Raw genomic sequence first — 23,103 nt, 5'->3', positions numbered from 1 at the left:
TTTCTTGAGCAGCAAATCAGCATATTATACTGGTTTCTGAAGATCATGTGACGGATGAGTAATGATGCTGAAAATTCAGTGCTGTATCTCAGAAATAAATTAGATTTTACTATATATTCACATAGAAAACAGCTATTTTAAATAAATAAATGCAGCCTTCTTTTCTTTGCTGACCCAAAAAGTTTGAATGTTAGTCATTAACGCATTATTATTGTTTAAGGAATACTTGTCTTAACATATTTTGAATTATTAGTTCACCCAAAATCATCATATACTCACTTTGACAGTTTCTGGATTTGAACTGTTTCTTCAGATTAAATGTATAATATTTTTATAACAGCTTCCTTTAAAAGTATATTTTCAGGAGAGCATGTTATTAGAAGTATATAGAAGTTTATATAAAGTAAATATTGTATTATAGTCTTTTTTTATATAACCTGATGGACAATCATAGGGCTTTGTATGAAGGTGACATGCATTATGATGTTATATTTAATTTATATAAACAAATCAACGTGACGTTTTTAAGCTTTAAGCGCAATGAACAATCCCACTCTACCTCGCACCATATTGAACAACCTTTTTTCATCAACACTACATTACGAGACACCAAAGTGCCAAATATATGCTTTGTTATTAATAAAAACTGTTTATTTCTGCATTTGATCTCCATGTGTGTGTTTGTTGTGGTTGTTACAAACCCTCTTAAATGAAGAAAACACAATGATAAACAAGTGACGTTTTTCTTAGCTTGAGGTGTTTGTTGCAGTCATTTACTGACCTCCAAATTGCACAATTTTATATCATACAAGGTTAAGATATCAACTTCAGGTCAACACAGAATGGCCATTTCATATACAAGTTTGTTGTTTGGCAAATAAAAAAAAAAAAATTAACTTCAAACATAAGTGAAGCAGGCTTGTTGCTTATCACTTCTTTTGTAATGAAGTCTGATCCACTTTATAGCTTCACATGACGTGTTCCTATTTGTTATGTGTGAGTTTTTCCTGCAGATTTTAAAACTCAAATTTGATCTCAAATACACTACAATGAAAAAAAAAAAAGAGTAAAATCTAATTTAACAATTGCTCAAATTAAACAAGCCAGTGAAGATAAAAAATGCACAATCAAGTCATTCCTCTAACACCTGCATAAAAACAACAGAAATGAGAGTTTGCGGTCAACATTTGTCTTTCCAAAAGTAATTAATGCATATTTCACATATAGCTCAGTTTTAAGCTTCTAATGCTTACAATCAGAATATATTTTGTTAATTGGAAGCCATGAACCTGCCAAATTCAGTTTTTGTTTAATCCTTAAAAAGTGCTTTGTATAGCTGTCTGGTAGCTAAAACATGATTTTGTCTCCAGACTGACTGATACGAATGTGCATTCAAACTCATTTTTGCACAAGTGTGTGTATTCAGACAGTCTGAGGCTGAAACCAAGTGTTGCAGTGACACCTGACGCTCATGTGGTCTGTGTGAAAACCAGATGACAGACACAGGGGAAGTTACAGTGAAACTGCACATCTGTTAAGTGCAAATGTGTCATTGTCAAAATAATCAATGAAAAAGCTGTATGTATATTTTGCATATTTAAACAACATTTCTGAAAACGTGTAATACAAACCAATGTATCTCAATCTTAGTCCCCATGCTTTTTAGTTTGTTTATAAATGATCTACCATGTTGTTGCCCAGATGTTGAATGTCTGCTTTCATATTTATTCATCGGCTAAGTCATCTGCCAAGGTTGCAGCAGTTTTAAATAAACAAATGCAAAGGATATCTATATGGCTCCAGGAAAATCATCTTACTCTGAATGTTAAGAAAACTGTCTTTATGTGCTTTTCTAATAGAAAGCAAAAAGAAAAAGTAATACTTTGAGTAAATAATAAAGAAATAGAGGAGGTAGATGAGCTTAATTTTTTAGGTACTGTTTTAGACTCACAACTTCAATTTGATAAACAGCTATCAAAAATGGTAAGGAGTAAATTGTTTTAAACTTATTAGAAAATATATCTCAAATGAGGCAGCTCATCTTTTTATGCATGCAATGATCTTGTCCCGCATCTCATGTATTACAGTTTGGACTCAAACAAGTGATTCCTTAATCAAAAAAATTGAAATGTTGTATAATCGTGCTCTAAAAATAATGGATAAAAAGCCAAATCAATGGCATCATTGCAACATTAAAAGAAAAAATTTATATGCTAAGTTTTACAAATTTTAAAAATCGGTCACATATAAAATTGATTTTACATGACAGATTTGACTTGACATGAAGTCCTTTACACTGAAGGTAAAGTAGTGGTTTAAAATAAAGCAGAACTGCACACAAATTTAAATGTACGAACTTTTGTATATAAAAGTGTAATGTAAAAGAAATTTATTTTTTTATTTTTTTACTGTCCCTATACAAAAAAAAAACACTGCTCGCCTGTAGTAGGCATAGTTCAAGTTCACACATTATACAGAAATTGTCATGTCGAAGTAGTTTTTGTGTGAGGCTGCAGCGCCCCCTTGTGACCGGAAGAAACAACAGCTCAAGTGCACAGAATGAATGCCAACTTTTATTGATCAAGAAACTGAAGATGACAAATGCTTCACCATAAGGACGACCTTCGGACAGAAACAGAGTCAAAACAGATCTCACACAGGTTCTAGAGCAGTCCGTCTACGTCTCCTAAAGTGAAGCAGCCGCATGTGAGCGCAGACTAGAGGAACAGAAACAGGTTCAGTTCACATTTTGTTAAAGTTCGGCCCCTTTCAGACATACTGTACATTGGCATCACAACTTTTGTACAAACAACCTCTTGCATAATGCACAGCTCGTGTTCTTCTGCGCAAAATCACATCTCCAGTGTTTTCTTTCTAAAAGACATCGTGCACTTCATAACTTAAACGCTTAGCTTATAAAACAAAACGAAACAAAAAGTCATGATTTATTAAAAATCCATTGTTACAGCTAGCTTTGACACATCTTTAATACATGACTGGTATCAAATACTTCCAACATTTGCATCTCCAAACGGTTTCATGTACACGATTATACAAAACTACCCACGCCGCTCTTTACTTCACTGCCAAATGCTGAAGAGACTTCATTAACTCAATAAGAAGCCGGCGAGGGAGCCCTAACAACTGGACAGAACCAGAAACCAAAAAATGACCTTCTTGTGGATCTACAAAGCTTGCTTTTTTAATACCCTGTGCTCACGTTCATCACAGAAGATTCACACACTCCGCTCATCATCAAGACACAGATATACATCAGTATCTCCAGCATGTAGCTTCTTCCTCCAAACCAAACCACACACACACACACACAGCTACAGCTTTCATAGGTTACCATCGGTGTCTTCATCGAAGAGAAATGTGCAATCCCGAAGGAAAACGAGTAAAAATGACAAGATGACGAAGGAAACACACAGATGTAAACATTTTTATCGTTTGGAACATAAAAGAACACCTGAGGCTCTTCGATTTCAATTCTCAAGTCACTTTGTGCCATTTCAGTAGCAGTTATTTGCTGAATATTGCGTGTTCATGATGTAAACCGGTAACAGATCCTCCTTGAGATTCATCCTCATCACCAGCTTTTCTCACAAAGTCTCCAGTTTTTAACTTTTGAGGATACAGTAACAGAAACCCAAACAAAAATAAAAACCATCAGTGCAAAACTCACAATCAACAGAAATCAGAGTAGATCTGCCATCGAGATCTTTTTCAGACTCGATCGCTTGGACCTTTTAGGTCACAAAAACTACTGGAAAATGTGATTTTAGGTTGATAAATCAAAGAAAACTATCTTGTGCGAGGAATCGTGTGCAGCAGCAGGTGTGAAAACATGAAATACGGTCATAATAATAATAATTACAGACTTCGGGGTCGGGGTAGATGATGTTTTAATTTCACTCGAGAACAAATTAAACCATTACACTGATCGTTATTAGATTAAAAACGATCAACACTCATTTGTTCTGCGTGTGTCTCATGAATTAGGCAGATTCATACCTTCCTTCACCCGACTGAGGTCTGTAATGTACTGCAAAACGGATCTGTACACGTTGTGGACACACGTTTAATCCCTTAAACTGCTTCCTGTTTTATATTGACAATATGCCACTCTAAAACATGACTGGCTCCAAAAGAAACCAAAGCAACTCAGACTGGGATTTCCATCAGTTCTTGATGGACTAAAGGAGTAGTTCACCCGATTTACTGAAAATTATCCCAGGCTTTCCAAGGTGAGTTTGTTTCTTCATCAGATTTGGAGAAATGTAGCATTATGAATGCTCTGCAGTGAATGGGTGCCGTCAGAATGAGAGCTGATAAAAACATCACGATAATAATCCACAGCACTCCAGTCCATCAGTTAACATCAGAAATACATTTTTAACTCAAATATGAGTCCATAATCCATAATAGCGCTTCCTCCAGTTGTCATTTACAATATAGATTCACATGTTTGTAAAAGTGTCTTTATAATTGATTTGTTTCATACAAACATGCAGTGTTTGTCTTCTCCAGATGTGAACTGCTGGACTCGAGTGGCTGTGGATTATTGTGATGTTTTTATCAGCTGTTTAGACTCTCAATCTGACGGCACCCATTCACTGCAGAGCATCCATTGATGATACACTGATGCAATGCTACATTTCTCCAAATCTGATGAAGACCCACACTCATCTGCATCCTGGATGGACTGACGTTGAGGACTTGGTCAGCAATTGATCTTTATTTTTGGGTGAACTGTTTCTTTAAGACAGGTAGAATGGAGACCGGTTGTAACAAATCCCTAAAGTTAAGCATGATCACTTGATCGTTATCTTTAATGGATCAGAATGAAGGGTTATCTCAGCTTCTCCAGCGGTGGGTTTATTATTTCTCATGTAGCTCACTAGAACTGAAGCGACGTCGTTTGTTGCTGCTGCGAATCCACAGTCAGATGCTTCATGTGACAGCCACATTTCTCTTTATATTAGTACTCGACTCGGATTAGATCAATCTCACCAGGTTTAAATATACAACAAGGAGAGAGAGAGAGAGAGAAAAAAAAAAAAAAACAAGTCAGTCGTTCGTAACTAAACGCATTTCCGACGCCAGATTTCTCCCGAAACATTTCATACAAAAGCAGGCACCAAACAAGAGCCCGTCCTCGTTTACACCATCCAGGGAAAACTACAGGGATTCGGTTTCTAAACTCAGGATCTTCTCAAACGTCTCGGATCGTTGATTCTCCATCGCTTTTTTTTGCATCTAGTCTGTAAGGTCACGTTATGAGCGGTTTCTACTGCGCTACAAAGACGGGAACGTCAGTACTCCGTTGCAGGCATACAAACACATCCGTTAAAGGCAAAATAGCGTTAAAAATACCAAAACAAAAAGGTAAGAATATGGGTCATTGAGTGACAACACTAACACACAGCGCGTCTCTGGAAATACTGTACATCAGGGAGAAGTTCGCCGGAGTCTGTTAGTGTTCAGTCTAAAGCTGACGGATTTCAAGCCGATACGCTCTCGCTATTGCACGTTTCCTTTGGAATGCCGGATCCAATCGTTTAGGCAAAGAACAAGAAAAAGCGAGCAAATAAAGCCGGCGAGGAATACTATCGCTGTTAAGGCGTACCATGGGAGAAAGAGCGCAACGAAAACAGGACGTTTTCCCATCCGTTATTCCATTTCCTGAGGCGTTTTCTTATTTTTTATTTTTTATCCAAACTTGGATGTTTTTCGAAAAGGGAAATCCGGGAAGTCTTTGAGCTTCCGGACGAGTGTGTTCATGCAATGGTTTGTAAGCGTGTGTACAGTCCGAGTGTTTTGGCAGAGGTGGGTCTCTAAGGTGCTGATGTTTGGAGCCGGTTCTCAGCGTCCGGCGGGGACAGACAGACAGACGTGTGCGGATGAAGGCCTGTCGTCCTCTCGGCTCTGTTACTGGTGGACCTCGTTGGCGATGAGACTGTCCTCTCCGGACTGGAAGTCGGCCTCGTTTAGGCTGTTCCCGCCGTTGATCATCTCCTCGTCCTGCGAGGACTCTCCGCTGCCCGCTCCGGTCTCGTCAGAGTTTGGGTCCTGCAGCACCTGGGCGATGTACATCTGCTGCTGAAATAAATAACAGATGCATAAGAGTCGTATAAAAACTCCCATCTGATTAAAATGTATATGAAACGCAAAAACAGGATGCTCTGGTTTGATTCGTTTTCAATCTCACAGAGATCATACTTCGCCACCCAAAATCAATAAGAATAAGAATAAATATAAAAAAACAATAAAAAATATTAAAATGAAACGTGCATAAAATCTTTTTTGTAGGACCATTAATATTTTTTGCATTGTGCCAGTATTTCAGACACAAAGCACATTTTCATCCAAATAATAATAAAGCTAATTATTATAACAACAATTCAGACACATTTTTTGCATTATTAAAATCAGCAATTTAATTCAGTACAAAAAAAATTCTACTATAATGTATCACCTATATTTTTAAAACAATATAAATAGAAAGGTAATTTAAATATTATTATCATCATAAATATTATTAATAATAATAATAATAGCAACAATACATACAAAATGTTTATTTAAATCAGCTATTTGTTTCTGTACAACAAACACTACTATTATGTTTCAGTTTATAGTATTAAAAATACTATTAATTAAAATGTAGCTTAAATATTAATATTATTATTAACTAGGTATTTATAATTTATCAGAATTAATACCAACAACACTACACAATGTCTTAAAATCAGTAATTTAATTCTGTTCAACAAGTACTGCTATACTGTATACGTTCACTTGTACATTTAATTATAAATTAATTTCTTTAATTATATTTCTTTTTTATAAATTACTACATTGTTAAAATCACTTATGTAAATCAATTTTATTTTATACAAAGAACAAATACTACGCATATCTCAGTAGTACTTAGTGTACAAATAAAAAGCATAATGTAAATTAAAAATCATTTAAATGTATCATTATTAAGAAGTACTGAGAACCGCTGGAGAGAGGGGTAAATGTGCTTCAAGATTTCAAAAAGTTGTATTTTGTATACAGTCGTGAAAATGATGTTAAAAACGAAAGTAAAAATAGTATAAACAGCCTGTTCAACTCGAAGGTGAAAAATGAGTCCGAGCGTTCTCGTTTTAAGAAATCTGTAGTACCTGAGATTTGTTGGAGGGTGAGGATCTAGCAGGACGGCCGTTCTCCACTCCGTCGATCTCCGTGTCCTTGGTGTCGATCTGTAACGAGACACAGGTGTGGTGAGTGTCTCTGCTCCGGACAGGGGACAGTCTACCTGAGCTGAGCTCATACCTGCAGTCCTGTAACCCGTACCTTGTAGTTGTGTGCGCTGAGGTACTTGAAGTGACCGAAGCACACGTGCGACAGGCAGACCACGATGGTGATGATGAGCACCACGAAGGTAAACATGGACGTCGGGGTCAGAAACCCTGAGAAACCAGAGGAAGTGAGCCACAGCTGGATGGTTTTTACTCTATTCACTGTAGTATCTTCGTTTAAAGTAGGATATTTGTGACCCTGGACCACAAAACCAGTCATAAAGGCGAAGTTTTTAAAATTGAGATTTATAGAGATAGTCTCTCCATTGATGTGTGGTTTGTTAGGATCGGACAAAATCTGAAAATCTGGAATCTAATTATTGAGAGAAGTACCTTTAAAATGAAAACAATTTAAGTTCTTAGCCATGCATATTACTAAGTGAAAGTTAAGTTTGGATATATTTATGGTAGGAAACTGGTACAAAATCTGGAATCTGAGGGTGCAGAAAAATCTAAATAAAGAGGAAATCACTTTTTAAAGACGTTCAAATTAAGTTTTTTGCAATGCATATTACTAATACAAAATTAAGTTAAGATTTATTTATAGTAGGAAATTTACAAAATATGGAATCTGAGGGTGCAAAAATATCTAAATTATGAGAAAATCGCTTTTTTTTAAATTTTAGCAATGCATGTTACTAATTGAAAATTAAATTTAGATCTATTTATGGTAGGAGATATATACAATATATACAAAATATATCATCTGAGGGTACAAAAGTATCTAAATAATGAGAAAATCGCCTTTAAAAAAAACAATAATTCTTAATGCATATTAATAATAAAAAATTAAGCTTTGATATTTATGGTAGGAAATTTACTGTATATTGTATATGATGGTGCAAAAAAATCTAATATGGAGAAAATTGCTTTTAAAGTTGTCCAAATGAAGTTCTTAGCAATGCATATTACTAATCAAAAAATAAGTTTTGATATATTTACAGTAGGGAATTTACAAAATATCTGCATTGAACATGATCTTTACTTCGTATCCTTATGATTTTTGGCATAAAAGAGAAATGGATGATTTTGACCCATACAATGTAATGTTGTCTATTGCTCCAAATATACCTCAGTGACTTCTGACTGGTTCTGTGCTGCAGGGACACCTTAGTGTGAACGCACCTGTCCTCATGGTGGAGAAGAACAGCAGCCAGAAGAGGCACAGGATGGGCGCAGCCACCACCTGATTGACAGCTCCTGAGTGGATCTTCTTGTCGAGTTTGGAGGGCAGGTAAGCGTAGTACATGTTGTAGCGGTCCACCAGGTGCTTCAGGAGCATGTACATCAGTCCTGCAGGTGACCCATTATACTCACTTATATCACGTCTTCAGCCAGTGTCTTAGTTCACAGAAAACACTGCTCATATGAACTCATCTCTGCTGGGTTTCTGTCTCCGATAACATCGATTTCAAACCATTCTCCTAAACTTAAGAAGCTCTTAGAAACCAGCTTTAAGACCCCCTGCGGCTTTGTGCCAAAATAAAAGCTTGATGGTTTAACATTTGAAATTGGAGGTTATTGAGATAACCAAAAAATATTAGTAGCGCAAACGTAAACCGTAAACACACACACATATATAAATATATATATATACACACACACACAGCTTTATATATTTAATTTTAAATAAACACGCACACACACGTTTATATATTTGTAGTTCAATTTAAAACAATTATGTAACATTTTTGACACATTTACAATAATATTTATGTAATATTTCTTATGTTTAAAATCTTCATTCAATAACAATAATAATTATTAATATTTTATAACTGTAATACATGTATATCAACCTGAAGCTTTAAGATATACAAGTAAATAAATCATAATAAAAATTATAATTGAGATTTATGATTGCTAAAATAATACTGATCGCCATTTTTCTGATAAAAAAATGATTAAAGGTTAGATTCTACGTTCTAGTAAAGTTTTATTTGTGTGTTTTTGTAATTCTTATGAGTTTTTTCATGTCTGCATGTTATTTATTATATATCATGGCATTATTATATATTATATTAGATATTTAAGTACAACAACTTAAATGAAAATAAGAAATATTGCCTTGGTAATTAGCTTAAATTTAAAATATATATTTTAAAAGTTATATATTATTTCATTTAATATTTATTTTAAGTAACTTTTTTTAAAAAAAAAGTTTAGTTAATGATAATAACCCTGATACTAATGATATTTTCCAATCAAATGGTGTAGACCTACACACCAGCAAACAATAAGTGACATTAAAAAGTAGGAAATGGACCTATACTAAAATTATATTTCACCAGCTTACAGTAGCACACAAATATGAACCAAAAGGCCACAAAATCAATACTGTAATATTTCAAGCGACTAAACATCAGCCAGTGGTGTGTTTTGATTTCAGACACAACATGTGTGCAGACATGAGGTTAATCACTGCTCAGATGTGAACTACTGTGTCTGTCTGCGTTTACTGTGTGGGCTGAGAGATGTGTGTAACGTTTCCTCCGCAGAACAGCGATGAGTCACACACCGCCAGCTCCACCAACGCCTGTGCCTGTGTGTGTGTGTGTGTGTGTTTCTGAGAGACTTCTAGAAATAATGCGAGCATACAAAAGCTCAGCGACAGAAAACAAAGAGATTACACAGAGAGAGAGACAGTGCATAAGCAGGTGGTTCTGGTGGCGCAGCTTGCGTTTTTCCATTGTTGAAGATGCATGCAGACATGCAGCCAGCAGGAGGCGCTCTGCACACACACACACACACACACACACACACACACACACACACACACTCTCTCTCTCTCTCTCTCTCTCTCTCTTTTTTGGTCGTGTCATTCACATCATTTCTCCCTGTATCCTCTCTCTTTCACCCCTGTGGTTCGTCTGTGTCCCTCTCTCTGATTGGCTGTCGGTCTGTGGTTTCGTGAATGGGCTGATGTGGGCGTGGCCTGACTTACCGAAGGGGACGATGATTGGACAGGTGATGCTGTACGTCATAACGACGGTGAAAACACACATCATCCAGGCGTAGGCGGCTCCGAACTGAAACTCATAGGCTTGATGCTGCACACACACACACACACGTTATACAACTAAACGCATCACATCAAGGTCAACAGCAGGTAAAAATAACTCACTGTGGGTGGATGAATCTAAAAAAACTTGTCAAAAACAAAAAAATACATCCTTTGTTCAAAAGGAAATAAAAAATTATAATAAAAAAAAAAATATATATATATATATTTTTTTTTTTTGCTTTAAGGAAATTCATTTGTTTAAATTTTAATTTATTAAAATTAAGTTTATTTACCATTAAGATTTTTTTTAACCATTTTTAAGCACATTTTACATCTTTACTGCAATGCAAAAAATAAAATAAACGCATAAATAACATAAAAAAAATCAAAGAAATAAATAAAATAATTTATTAATTGATTATACATCATGGTAATATTTGTTGGTCTGTCTTTAATTAAAGCTGATTAAAATAAATAAATATATACATAGAATTAATTAAATATATATAAATGAATAAATTATTAGATAAAATTGAATGAATGAATGAGTGAATGAATAAAAAAAACTTAAAGATATTTAAATTGAAAAGTATTTTTACAATATATTTGTTGTTCTGCCTTTGATGCTGGTTTAAATAAAATAAAACAAATTAAAATAAAATGAAAAAATAATTTGATAAAATACAATTATTTGAATAAATTAACTAATTATGAATGAATGAATAAAATGCAATTAAATAAATGAATGACTGAATTAGGGCTGGGCGATATACAAAAAAAAATGATATCTCGATATTGTCAAATTTTTTACGATATTTGATATATATCTCGATATGTTTGCATTTGCATTTAAATAATAAAAAATAAAACATGATTTTCTTTTGCCCATTAAAAAAAAACCTATTTAGATTAAACAGCTAATTTAAGCAGTTAAAAAATCTAGACCAAGAGATCACTTACTGCTTTTTATTAAATGAATACATGTAGGCCTATATGTAACTGAAGCAGTGCAAATTAAGTAACAGTTACAGAGAGTGCATTCTGTCAACTTTTTAGTGCATGCAATTCACAATTTAAACTATGCAACTGGGATAAGTATTTTATTTTAATTTTTTTAACAAGTTTTTAAGCTAAGAACACAAGTCTGTCAACTGTCTGTGGTTTTAAGAGAAGCTCTGTGGCATGAAACTATGTTCCTACTGACACTAAAAACCCTCTTAGATGGGGAGCTAGTTGCTGAAGCACATAGCTATTTCTTATATATAAATATATATAAATGAATACCAAAGACTTTTGCATTCTCTATGTCTATATTATGGAAACTGGTAAACATATCAGTGAAATTCCCCAATAGTAATTCCAAATGGCCATAGCCTATGTTTCTCTATTCAAACATCAGCGGTCGAGTAAGTGCATTTATTTTGCGATCACAAACGCAAACAATACAGTTGAGATCTCACGACAGAACACAGACCGGCTGAACGACGCTTTTATTAGATCGCTCAATTCCAGCTTGTTAGTGTTTTCAGATTATCGTCAGCGGCTCTTCTGCAATGAGGAGTGAGCACGTGCGCATGGTTGCCAGATTGCTTAAAATAAGCAAACACTGGGCAGAAAATGTATCCTTGTAACAGTGGAGCTCTGATTCGGAGATTTAAACTCTTGTTATCTGGCAACCGCTATCATTACAGCTCTCGTAGTAGAGGGGCGTAGAGCAGTCAGCAGTTACAGGTTCCTTTTTTGGACATTCGGCGCGTTCTTTTGGGAAAGTATGCTTGAATTTGAAATATTCGATATTCCCGATATATTCAAATTGTACATCGTCGTCAAAATTATTCCGATATTATCGCTAATATTCGATATATCGCCCAGCCCTAGACTGAATGAATAAATAAATATATGTATAAAATACAACTGAATGAATGTTTGAATAAAATAAAGTAACAATGCAAAAACTATTTAATGATCCTAAAACATTTTCTAAAATGGTTTTCTTGTCTTTATGCAAAGTGTATTTTGAGAAGATGCATGCCCCTGTATGTTCCTGTCAGGAGCATTAATGATATAAGAGCGAGTGGTTTAAAAGGTGGACAGGTTTGTCTCTTCGTACCCGTTTAACGTTGCGTCTCTCCGCAGCCGATCGAGCCAAACACAGTCGGATCATGTACATGAGCAGACCTGGAATCCGCAGCAGATCCATGGCGTTTCCGATGAATGCCGACGCGATGACGTAATTCACAAAAAACGCTCCGTTATCAGGGAGGAAGACACACCTGAAATCAGATATGCACTTAATCAAAACCATAAAAATTAAAACCAGGTTTGTGAACATTAAGAAATTTCATGTAATTAATATATGAATATAAAATTTTTTTTTTTTTTTAAGAAAGCATAAAACTCGTGTGGAGCGTCAAGAATGTCTGTTAAATATTAAAAATAAATAATTAAAAATTCTGCAATTGCTAAGAAAGTTTAAGCAGTTTAAAAGAATGCAATGAAATTAAAAATACAATAATTGAAACATTCAGAATTTAATTTAATATAAGAATATTTAAATAAAATAAACAATTAAATTTTTTTTTTTTTTTGTTCATTAAAATATGTATATTTTAAATGAAATGCTACGAATGACAAAGTTTAAGCATTAAAAAAAAAAACATTCAGAGGTTCAATATATAAATCTAAATATTTAAATTATTACAACTATAACTCTTGGCTATAAAGTTAAAGCATTTCAAAATAAAATAAAATAAACGTACTCAAATCTGACGGTGGCTTCGGCCAGAAATTTTCTGTCAAACAGCCAGCGGAAGAAAACGTCCAAACTAACACAGAGAAGAACATGATCAAACTGAAGTTTAACAAGCCTTTATATTGAAGAGCGTTAGCAATCATCACCAGCAAACCAGTAAAGTTTAATACACTAAAAAGATAATTAAAGTAAAATCATGCACACAAATACTGAGCAGATCATCAGATAGTCCCAGGACGCATATAAATAATGGATTAAATATGCAATTCCAGATTCAGAAATCACAAATGTAAAGATCTCTGACTGTACAGTACCTGCTGAGACCCAGAGACGGCAGCAAGAGAACCATGAAGATCAGGAAAGTGTAGCACTTGTGCATCGTGGTCCTGTTCTCACCCGACCTGAGAAACACACAGATAAAACACCAGAGCTGACCCTGTGTGACCCTGGAGCACAGAGCCGGTCAGAACGCTCCTTGTTGTTGAACTGAGATTCATACATCCTCTGAAAGCTGAATAAATCATCTCTCCATTGATGTCTGGTTTGTTAGGATCAGACAATATTTGTCTGAGATGCAACTATTTGAAAATCTGGAATCTGAGGGAGCAAAAAAATCTAAACATTGAGAAAATCATCTTTAAAGTTGTTCAAATGATTTCTTAGCCATGCATATTACTAATCACAAATTAAGTTTTGATATATTTACGGTAGGAAATATTTTAAGGACCATTACAATGTTTTAACCATTGTCATATTCTTCATGACAAATGAGCACATTAAACAAAAATAAACAAAAGTCATATAAAAACACAAAACAAACCCAGAGTTAATAATTTATTAACTGATTATACATCATGGTAATATTTGTTGATCTGCCTTTAATTAATGCTGGTTAAAATAATACATGCATACATACATATAATAACATATATAAATTAATAAATGATTTGATAAAACTACAATTAATTAAATACATCAATAAATATAAACTAATGAATGAATAAAAACACTATTAAATAAATAAAGATACATACATTGTAAAGTAATATTTGTTGGTTTGCCTTTTAAACTAAAAAAGGCTAAACAAAACGAATGACTGGATAAAATGCAATTAATTGAATAAATGAATGAATGAAATGCAATTAAATGAATGATTGAAAGAATAAATGGATACATAAAACACAAGTGAATGAATGTTTGAATAAAATAGGGTAAAGCGTATTTTGGCTAAAATGGGTGTAATAATCATGAAAATAACGTCACAATGCTAAAATAATTTAATGTTCCTAAAACATTTCTTAAAAATGTTTTATTTTCTTTATGCAAAGTGTATTTTGAGATGATGCATGACCCCGTGACTTATACAAAATATCTTCATTGAACATGATCTTTACTTAATATCCTAATGATTTTTGGCATAAAAGACAAATCTGCCCCATACAATGTTTTTTGGCTAAGAGATTTAAGACTGCTTTCGTGCTCCAGAGTCATGAATGATTTGAGTCTTGTACCTGGTCCAGTGGGCTTCGAAGAAGGCGGAGTAGTAGACGATGGTGGGCAGCAGGGCGGAGAAGGCCCACAGGAGCAGTGTGGGGAAAAACTGGGTCACGATCGGGTTCTAGACACACACACACACACACACACACACACATCAGAACTCATGCTTTCATCCCTCCCTTCATCTGTCTCGGCACATCAGCAAAATAACAATAATAGTAATAATAAAAATAATAATAATTTAAAAAAGGAAGAACTTGACATCCAGGTCATCGTTCACTCCTAAATCTTAATAATACAAATAATACAAAAATATTCGTGAAAAATAAATAAAGCCCATTAACATGACCATTGAGATTTCTTGCAGTTTAAAGCTTAGTAGAGTATCAAAAAATAAATAAATGAATAAAAAATACTAGCTTGATTTATAATTACTCAGTTATTATAGTAATCCAACTATATATATATATTTTATTACTATTATTATTGTAAAAATTGTTAACAAAATGTATTATTAATTGAAATTGAATACAATTATTGTTAGTAGTAGTTTTATAATATTAGTCTTACTGTGTATTACTGATTCAGAACCTAGTTTAAAGGCAGGGTAGGTAATACATGTATAAACAACTTTCTTCCAAATTTGTTTAAAGTTTCTATATATATCAATGCATAATTCAAATGTAAGTACTCTGATAAAAAGAGTATAAAAATCGAGTGACTCTAGACCGTTTAATCTGTATTAAACACAGCTCATTATTTCCATTTCGGGACGAAACATAGGATTGGCTTAGGCGACTGTCACTCTCTCGCAACCATGGCAACCACCCTTTTGCCACACATGACCTGCCCACTTGCGCGCGCACGTTTGATTTGAGGAATTCAAGAGGCACGGATCCTAGGAATACCAAAACAATGGCAGAGAAACAGCAAGCAAAATTCACAGTACCAGCCTATGCAGTTAGTGAAGGCAAACCAGGCAAAAAAAGGAAGACAGTAACAGTACAAGAAAAGGCAATGAACAAAAAGTCTTTGGATAAACAAAGAAATAAAACGCGAGTTAATATAGGCGTGGCTTTCCAGCGATGGCGAGAACTGAGGGAACTCAAGGGGCTGAAAAGTGACTCCTTGATGGCTTTATTTCTGCTGGACAGGTAAATCTTGCTTTTTGTATTTTGATCATACATATTTTTTTCATGAAGCATGTGTCATTAGCACACGTAGCTGCGTAATATAGCTAACATAACATTACTTAGCGAGCCGTAGTAGAGGCTTTGGAAGGAGCCCAGAAGGGAGGGGGTGGAGTGAATGGAAATAATGAGCTGTCTTTAAAACAGTCGTGAGAGGTCTACAGACACTCGATTTTTATACTTTCTTTTTCAGAGTACTTACATTTTAATTATGTATTGATATATAAATAAAGTTTAAACAAATTTGGAAAAGTTTTTTATACATTTTTTTTACCTACCCTGCCTTTAATTATACATAATGATAATAATAATACAATGTATTGTGAAAAAGATGGTATATTATTAATATTGTCATTATGATATATTTTGAACTTACAGTGATTCTACATTATGATGATGGAGGCATAATGTATTGATATTATATATCATTTATTATGCATTACAAACTATTTATATATGAAAATTAATATAATTAATTCTTAAATGTACGATTTATTTAATGGATTATTATTTTTCTTATTATTCATTATCATCATTATTATAACAAAACTTAGTCATTATACATTACTATTAATAATAAAATTAATGTACATTAAAATAATATTAAATGTTGTTATTCTGATTAATTTATTAAGTTAATACATTATTATGGTTATTATTATTGCACAGAGATAAGATCGTTTTGAAAATAATGCAAATCAAAATGTCACAATGCAAAAATGACTGTTTGCAAGTAAAAACATATTTTCTTTATTTTTTGTATTATTTTGAAAAACGACAACACCATGTTCTCGTCTTTCACAATATGAGAGATGAACTCTAATTTTGGAGCATTTTTATAATGTTTTAGTGTACCGTTATTGATCGGTCTGTATGAACATCAGAAATGTCCTGAGCCATCATTTTCACTTTCACTGAAGAAAGAAAATGTACTTGAGGCTAGAAGTATGCTGGAGTTAGTGTCAGTCTTACGTTCAGATACTCCACAGGCTTGGTGACGTTGAACTTGTCCATAGTGGAGATGATGATGGCCGGAGTGGTGAGGAAGAAGAGGAGGAGGAAGAGGATGCAGTTAATGATGAAGCAGCGAAGCCACCAGGAAACTCCTCCCAAAGACAGATTCTCCCTGTGATCAACACACACACACACACACACACACACACTCAGCTGGCAGATAAAGAGAAGCAGAGGCTGCTGGGAATCCATTAACAGCGCATTGCTCACTTAATACGGTGTTTTTACAGTATGTGAAACCGTATTAGAGGCTATGAAATCAGATTTATTTGTATTTTTTTCCACAGATTCCTTTTCGTTTTGTTTTCCTGCAGTTTGTTTTTTACAACTTTTTTCTTTTTCTTTGAGTAATTATTGAATTTTTAGGGCTCTATGAAATCAGTTTTCCCCCCTCAAACTTTGTTTTATTTTTCCCCTAATTTAATTTTTGCTATTTACATTTTTCTGTTTTCTGATTTAATAAAGGTTGTATTAAATTTGATTAACAATAAACAGCTTATCTGGTCAATTTAATTTATAAAACTTACTATAATGTAATCTATTATAAAATAGTAGGGCTCTATGAAAGGTTTCATCTTTAAGAAAATCTGTGATTTACAATTTACTACAAATCTCTTAGCAAAAAAGTCAGTAATCAAATGAATGCATAAAACATTAACAATTTAATTGATTAATTAATAGTTATGAAATTTTGCATTGTACCATAAATCTAATTTTTATGATTGAATTATCAACAATTTAAGTTGAATAAATATACAATGTTTAGGGTGCAATGAATTAAAAAATGTAATCCATTTTAATTAAATTTTTTATAATAAACAGCATGAATGATCATTTTTAATTAATCAAACTTTAACAATAAACTGAACACATTTTACAATAATAGTGCCTAATGAAATGTTTTATCTGTTCAGAAATACCCTGTTTTGTCTTCTATTTTTTCTAGATTTATATTTAAAATAAAAAGGTTAAAATAAAAGCACAAACCGTTAAACATTTCATTAAATCATCATAATGACTGGATTCTGTGGTTCTGTTCTCTGCATCGCTGATATCATAGCGCTCTTCAGTACACATTATGAATCAATAATTATTTGCAGACCCGTTAAAAAAAAAAAACAATCTCGATAAACAGACGGTCAATTCAAGTGCTTTGCATAAAAAAAGCATCAACTGGATTTCACAGAGACAGACAGTGGGTGTAATGGCTCATTTTCCATGCATGCAGAAATCATCCGAGTATAAGAGAAGGACTGAGTGTGTTCCTCACCAGCGCACGTTCTGGGGGTCCGGTGCGTAGCTGACGCTCCAGTCATACACATGAAGACCGTCACTGAACTGAGAGGAGCGCGGCTCCTGACGACACTTACAGCCCTGACACTGACACGCATTAAAGTCCTTCAGGATGCTGCAGACGCACACACACACACACACACACACACACCGCAACAGATTCAAAACCAGAACATCAATACATTTAAAACACATCAGATATTTTAACCAATGCACATTCACTGAATACCTAAAAGAAGTAGCATATATAAATATATATACACAAATATATATATTGGCACTATTTAAATAGACTTATTAAATGTAGAGCTGTAATCGGGCATTTAAAGTTAGGCCCGACAGGACCCGAGCCCGACAAGTACATTTTGATTGACAGCTTTTTAAAAGTCCGAACCCGTTTACAGCCCGACATTATTCAAATGTGCACACGCACACAGCTCTTTTGCCTTTTGTCAAGAATGAGTCATGTTTTAACAATTTATTCCTAACTAACGTAGACTAGACCACTTGGAAGTTGGAATAAAGAAATAAAATAAGTCCTCTGTGACATCGTAACATCTCAGCGCTCTAAATAGACACAGGCTCGTTTAACCTATAAATAGACCAACGCACCAATAAAAATGAGTCATTCTAACAAATTAAATTAAGATGGGCATTTGGCAATAACGAAATTAAGATATAGGCTCCGCCGGATTTGCTTCGCCACTAGCAGCTGACATTTAATAAAAGATTAATATATACTCTGTCCACATTATGCATTTAAGACTCAATGAATATTTATTCATCATTTGAAAAACCTTTACTCACAGAGATTAGGCTAAGCCTGCATGTTTTTGTGGAGGAAAATGATTGAATCCACTGTAGATGTTTTCAGCGCGTTCCTGCGCTAACTGATGGTGCGTCATTATTCACTCATTATTCTCATTATAAACACGGTCAGAACTTTTCCACTCCTCAGACTTTGCTTTAGTTGCTTGTGCAACCAAAACCTAATCGCCAGAAGCAAGCCTCCGTTACACCTACTCAGCATCCATTTTGGCATCTTTCTCACGCTAATCGAAACACATCACATGACCGTTCGTTTACCTCACAAACCGGAGCACGAGCCCGACCCGAGCCCGCGGGAGATGATATAAATTAAGCCCGAACCCGTCGGGTCCCATCGGGTCCAGGCAAAGAACTTCAGCTCTAATTAAATGGCTTTTTAAAATAATTTATTTTGATTGGATTTTAAATCTAATAATTTAAATATTACATTTAAAGGGGCCATGAATTATTTATTTATTATTATTTTAATAACTTCACAAACACACTTATGTGCATGTAAAATATAATTTTCAAGCTTTATTCTTAATTTCATTGAACCTTTTTAACCTTCATTGTAAACCACTGAAATTATACGTTTTAAATAAACACTTTAAAAATATTAATACGAATATTAAGTATAATTAAAATATGATTTTTTTTCTCCACAATATTTGTGCACAATATTTTACGGCCATCTCATCCATCATTGACTGAAATAATAATGTGTGTCAATAAATAGCTCTTTGGAATACTTAAATTCGGATTGGATTCTAAATGTAATTATTATTTTAGTTATATTTAAGAACTTTGTGCAATATTTTATTTTCCAAATGACTTTTTTAGTACAAAGTAATATATATATTACAACATTTTACACAATCTTTGTAGCTAGAGCGGTTGGTTTTCTAAAGCTGATGTGTCATACTCACATTGCAGTCATGGCCTCGTTCTGGAAGGTGACGAAGGCCATTCCCAGAGGTTTGGTGTTGACTTTCTCCTTCTCCTTCCTGTACTCCTCTTTCAGTTTGGCCTCCAGTTTGGTGTAATAACTCACAGCCTCCTCCTGCAACACCACACAGACTTACAGCTCGACTGCATTAATCACACAGCCTCCAGAAACCATCTATTACTTCACTTCAGTTCCTCTGAATGATGCTTTTATTTCAAAGACACGCTAGAAGAGTTCATCAATCCCAGAGAACTAGTGCGGCTATAATTGATTCAAGTCATTTCATTTAAAAATATATATTAAAAACATTATTTAGAAATGATCAGATATGTTCTGACTCATTAAACGGCTATTTGGAATACTTGCTTTTGATTGCATTCTGATTCTAATTATTTGATTTTCAAATAACCATTTAAAAAGTTGTTTAATGAAACAATGTAACATTTTAAATGCAACTTTTCAATTGTTTTTTTTTTATTAGCAAAATACGTTTATTTATTCATTATCCAATCATGAAAACATTTTTTTTTTTACATGAAGGCCACCAATAAATATTGATGATATTATACTTCAGTAGATATGAATTAAATGAACAATTTTAAATAGCAGCCATTAAATGGTGAATGTTTATTAAATGATTAGATATTTAATATCATATATTTTAAGACACTTGTTTAATTAAAAGCAACCAATAAATAATGATATATATATATATATATATATATATATATATATATATATATATATATATATATATATATATATATATATATATATATATATATATATATATATATATATATATATATAATATGCATCAGTAGATATTTAAACATTAACTCATTTTATAGGATTTATTCATATTTTATACAACTGTTTACATGAAAGCAACCAATAAATGTCTAATTAATTAACATTTAAATACCTACTGAGGTTCAACAAACGATTTCAATTAAGTCAGTTTAAAAGTGTCATTATTTGTTTTTAATTGTTTACACGAAAGCAACAAATCAATGTTGACTATATTATACCTTTAGCACATATTTAAACATTAATAAATAATTTTAAATAAGTCAATTTAATAAGTCCTTCTTAATATTTTTACAGCATGAAAGCAAACAATAAATGCTAACTACTTAGTTATCTACTGAGGTATAATATAAACAATTTTACGTCAATTATTTAAGTCAAATAAAGTCAATTTATTAAATAATTTTTATTTATTTATTTGAACGTTGCATTGCATGCATTCACTGTTGATCGATATTTAAAAACTAAATAATGTATTTATCCTATAATATTTAAAATAGTTTATTACAATAACAATGAAACAATTATAACTACTCCGTTCACATAGTTGTTTATTTGTCTAAATATTAGTATAATAAGTAGTAATGATACTGTAGGTGGCAATCATACTCAGAAGCCCAAAGGAAGAAAGTTTGCTTGTTTGGTAAGTGATGAGTTTTCCTCCAGCAGTAACGCTTTGCACTGTGCATTGACAGCACAGAGGCATTGTGGGTAATGTGTTCATACCTCCTCACAGCCTGTAATGGCGCAGCAGCACAGATGACCGCAGGGTTTGGGGTTGATCATGGCAGGGATGTGCTCCTTAGCCATCAGATCCGTGAAAAACTTCTTACTGCGTTCAGTCTTCTTCCTGCAGGACACACACACACACACACACACACACACACACTGAAGCTCAGAGGAAACCTCAGCTCGTTTAACAGATCGATAAGAGGTCAGATCAGTGGATAGACTCATTTCTGAACCTAAAAGAGAAAGAGCTTCCTATCCTGAGCGGTCCATTAAAATCTAGAGCTGTACCTCTCGGCGTTGAGGGACATCAGTTTGGCCACATTGTAACAAACACGGGCTTCCAGTACGACACAGTTCTCGTACCCCTGTCTGAGAGACACAAATGAAGAAATCAACATCTCATACTCACTCTGTGATATCAGACAAACAGCTAACAGTGGTACTGTGAGAGTTTTTATTTTCGGAAATGCAAGAACTGCATCTTCTGAAGTCATTTGCGATGACTGGAGTTTATTAAGGATAAACTCCGTTTAAAAGATTTGCTGTTTGAAAATAAATTAATACTTGTATTCGACAAGGATGCATTAAATTGATCAAAAGTGTCAGGTAAGAAATTTATAATGTTACAAAAGAGCTCTTATTTTTAAATAAATGCTTTTTTTTTTTAAATAAATAAATAAATAAAAAATCCCATCAAATAATCCTGAAAAATAAAAATGCATCACCATTTTTTTTTACTAATGTTAAAATCGTGTACTGATGTATAGTAGTTAACATTAATCGGTTGCCTTCATGTAAACAATTGCTTTTAAAAAAATTTAATATTGAAGTACTGTAGAAGACCTCAGTTCTTATTCATTCATTAATTATTTTTCGCTTGCATACATCTTCAAATATGCCGTGGAGAATCACAGAAAGTGACCAAAGGTTTTATTCTGGACTTTTTTTTCTTCTTTTTTTTATGGCAAGCAAAAATATAGCGAAATTCGAATATAATTTTTATTTATCGAATAATTAGAGCAGAACGAATATTCGAATGTTCGACTATCCGTGCACACCTCTAATCGCTAAGAATATGAATAGAAATAATAAAAATTATTTGATATTTAAATATCCACTGAGGTACATATTTTTTATTATTATTTATTATTGTTACTGAATAAATGAAAGTAACTGGCAAATTCCTCTTTAAAATACATCTTAAAAGTAACATTATAAAATAAATGTAAAATTGATTAATCGAAATCAAATATTCCAAGGAACATTCAATATGTTTTTAATTAGAAATCTATACTTTTATTGATCATGCATGCATTATAATGTTACAAAAGATTTCACATAAATGCTGTTCATATGATCTTTCTATTCAAAGAATCCTGAAAAATAATCAGTTTCCACAAAAATATTGAGCAGCACAACCGATTTCAAAATTGATAATAATCAGAAATGTTTCTCGAGCAGCAAATCACTATATTATATTGATTCCTGAAGATCATGTGACACTGAAGACTGGAGGAATGATGCTGAAAATACAGCTGCGCATCACAGAAATAAATTACATTTCAACAGATATTTAAATAGATAACAGTTGTTTTAAATTCTACAAAATATTTTGTAAATAAATATTTTTTACTGTATTTTTTTGATCAAATAAATGGAGCCTCGGTGAGCAGAAAAGACTTCTTTTTAAAAACACTAGAGAC

At 33.3% G+C, this 23,103-nt stretch overlaps 1 protein-coding gene across 6 annotated transcripts in view; it reads right to left on the bottom strand.

Moving 5' to 3' along the window:
• Window positions 1-5,884: 5,884 nt before the first annotated feature.
• LOC132126290 (CSC1-like protein 2) overlaps window positions 5,885-23,103 on the bottom strand; it is a 54,417-nt gene continuing 37,198 nt past the window's right edge. For 3 of the 6 annotated variants that reach the window (XM_059537462.1, XM_059537463.1, XM_059537467.1), the window contains 14 exons: window positions 21,689-21,769; window positions 21,395-21,518; window positions 19,839-19,972; window positions 18,080-18,217; window positions 16,768-16,921; window positions 14,620-14,726; window positions 13,423-13,509; window positions 13,116-13,181; window positions 12,467-12,629; window positions 10,297-10,402; window positions 8,478-8,645; window positions 7,327-7,463; window positions 7,176-7,253; window positions 5,885-6,105 (listed from right to left, as the gene is read on the bottom strand). In XM_059537462.1, coding sequence (XP_059393445.1) covers window positions 5,935-6,105; window positions 7,176-7,253; window positions 7,327-7,463; window positions 8,478-8,645; window positions 10,297-10,402; window positions 12,467-12,629; window positions 13,116-13,181; window positions 13,423-13,509; window positions 14,620-14,726; window positions 16,768-16,921; window positions 18,080-18,217; window positions 19,839-19,972; window positions 21,395-21,518; window positions 21,689-21,769 — 1,714 coding nt within the window. In that variant the 3' untranslated portion in view covers window positions 5,885-5,934. The remainder of the gene's footprint in view (window positions 6,106-7,175; window positions 7,254-7,326; window positions 7,464-8,477; window positions 8,646-10,296; window positions 10,403-12,466; window positions 12,630-13,115; window positions 13,182-13,422; window positions 13,510-14,619; window positions 14,727-16,767; window positions 16,922-18,079; window positions 18,218-19,838; window positions 19,973-21,394; window positions 21,519-21,688; window positions 21,770-23,103) is intronic. The other 3 variants (XM_059537464.1, XM_059537466.1, XM_059537465.1) reach the window with 3 other exon arrangements.

Source organism: Carassius carassius, chromosome 44 (assembly GCF_963082965.1).
Source record: "Carassius carassius chromosome 44, fCarCar2.1, whole genome shotgun sequence".
Taxonomy (NCBI): Eukaryota; Metazoa; Chordata; class Actinopteri; order Cypriniformes; family Cyprinidae; genus Carassius; species Carassius carassius.
Note: the sequence above shows the minus strand (reverse complement) of the source record. Positions and strands in the feature narration are given on the sequence as shown.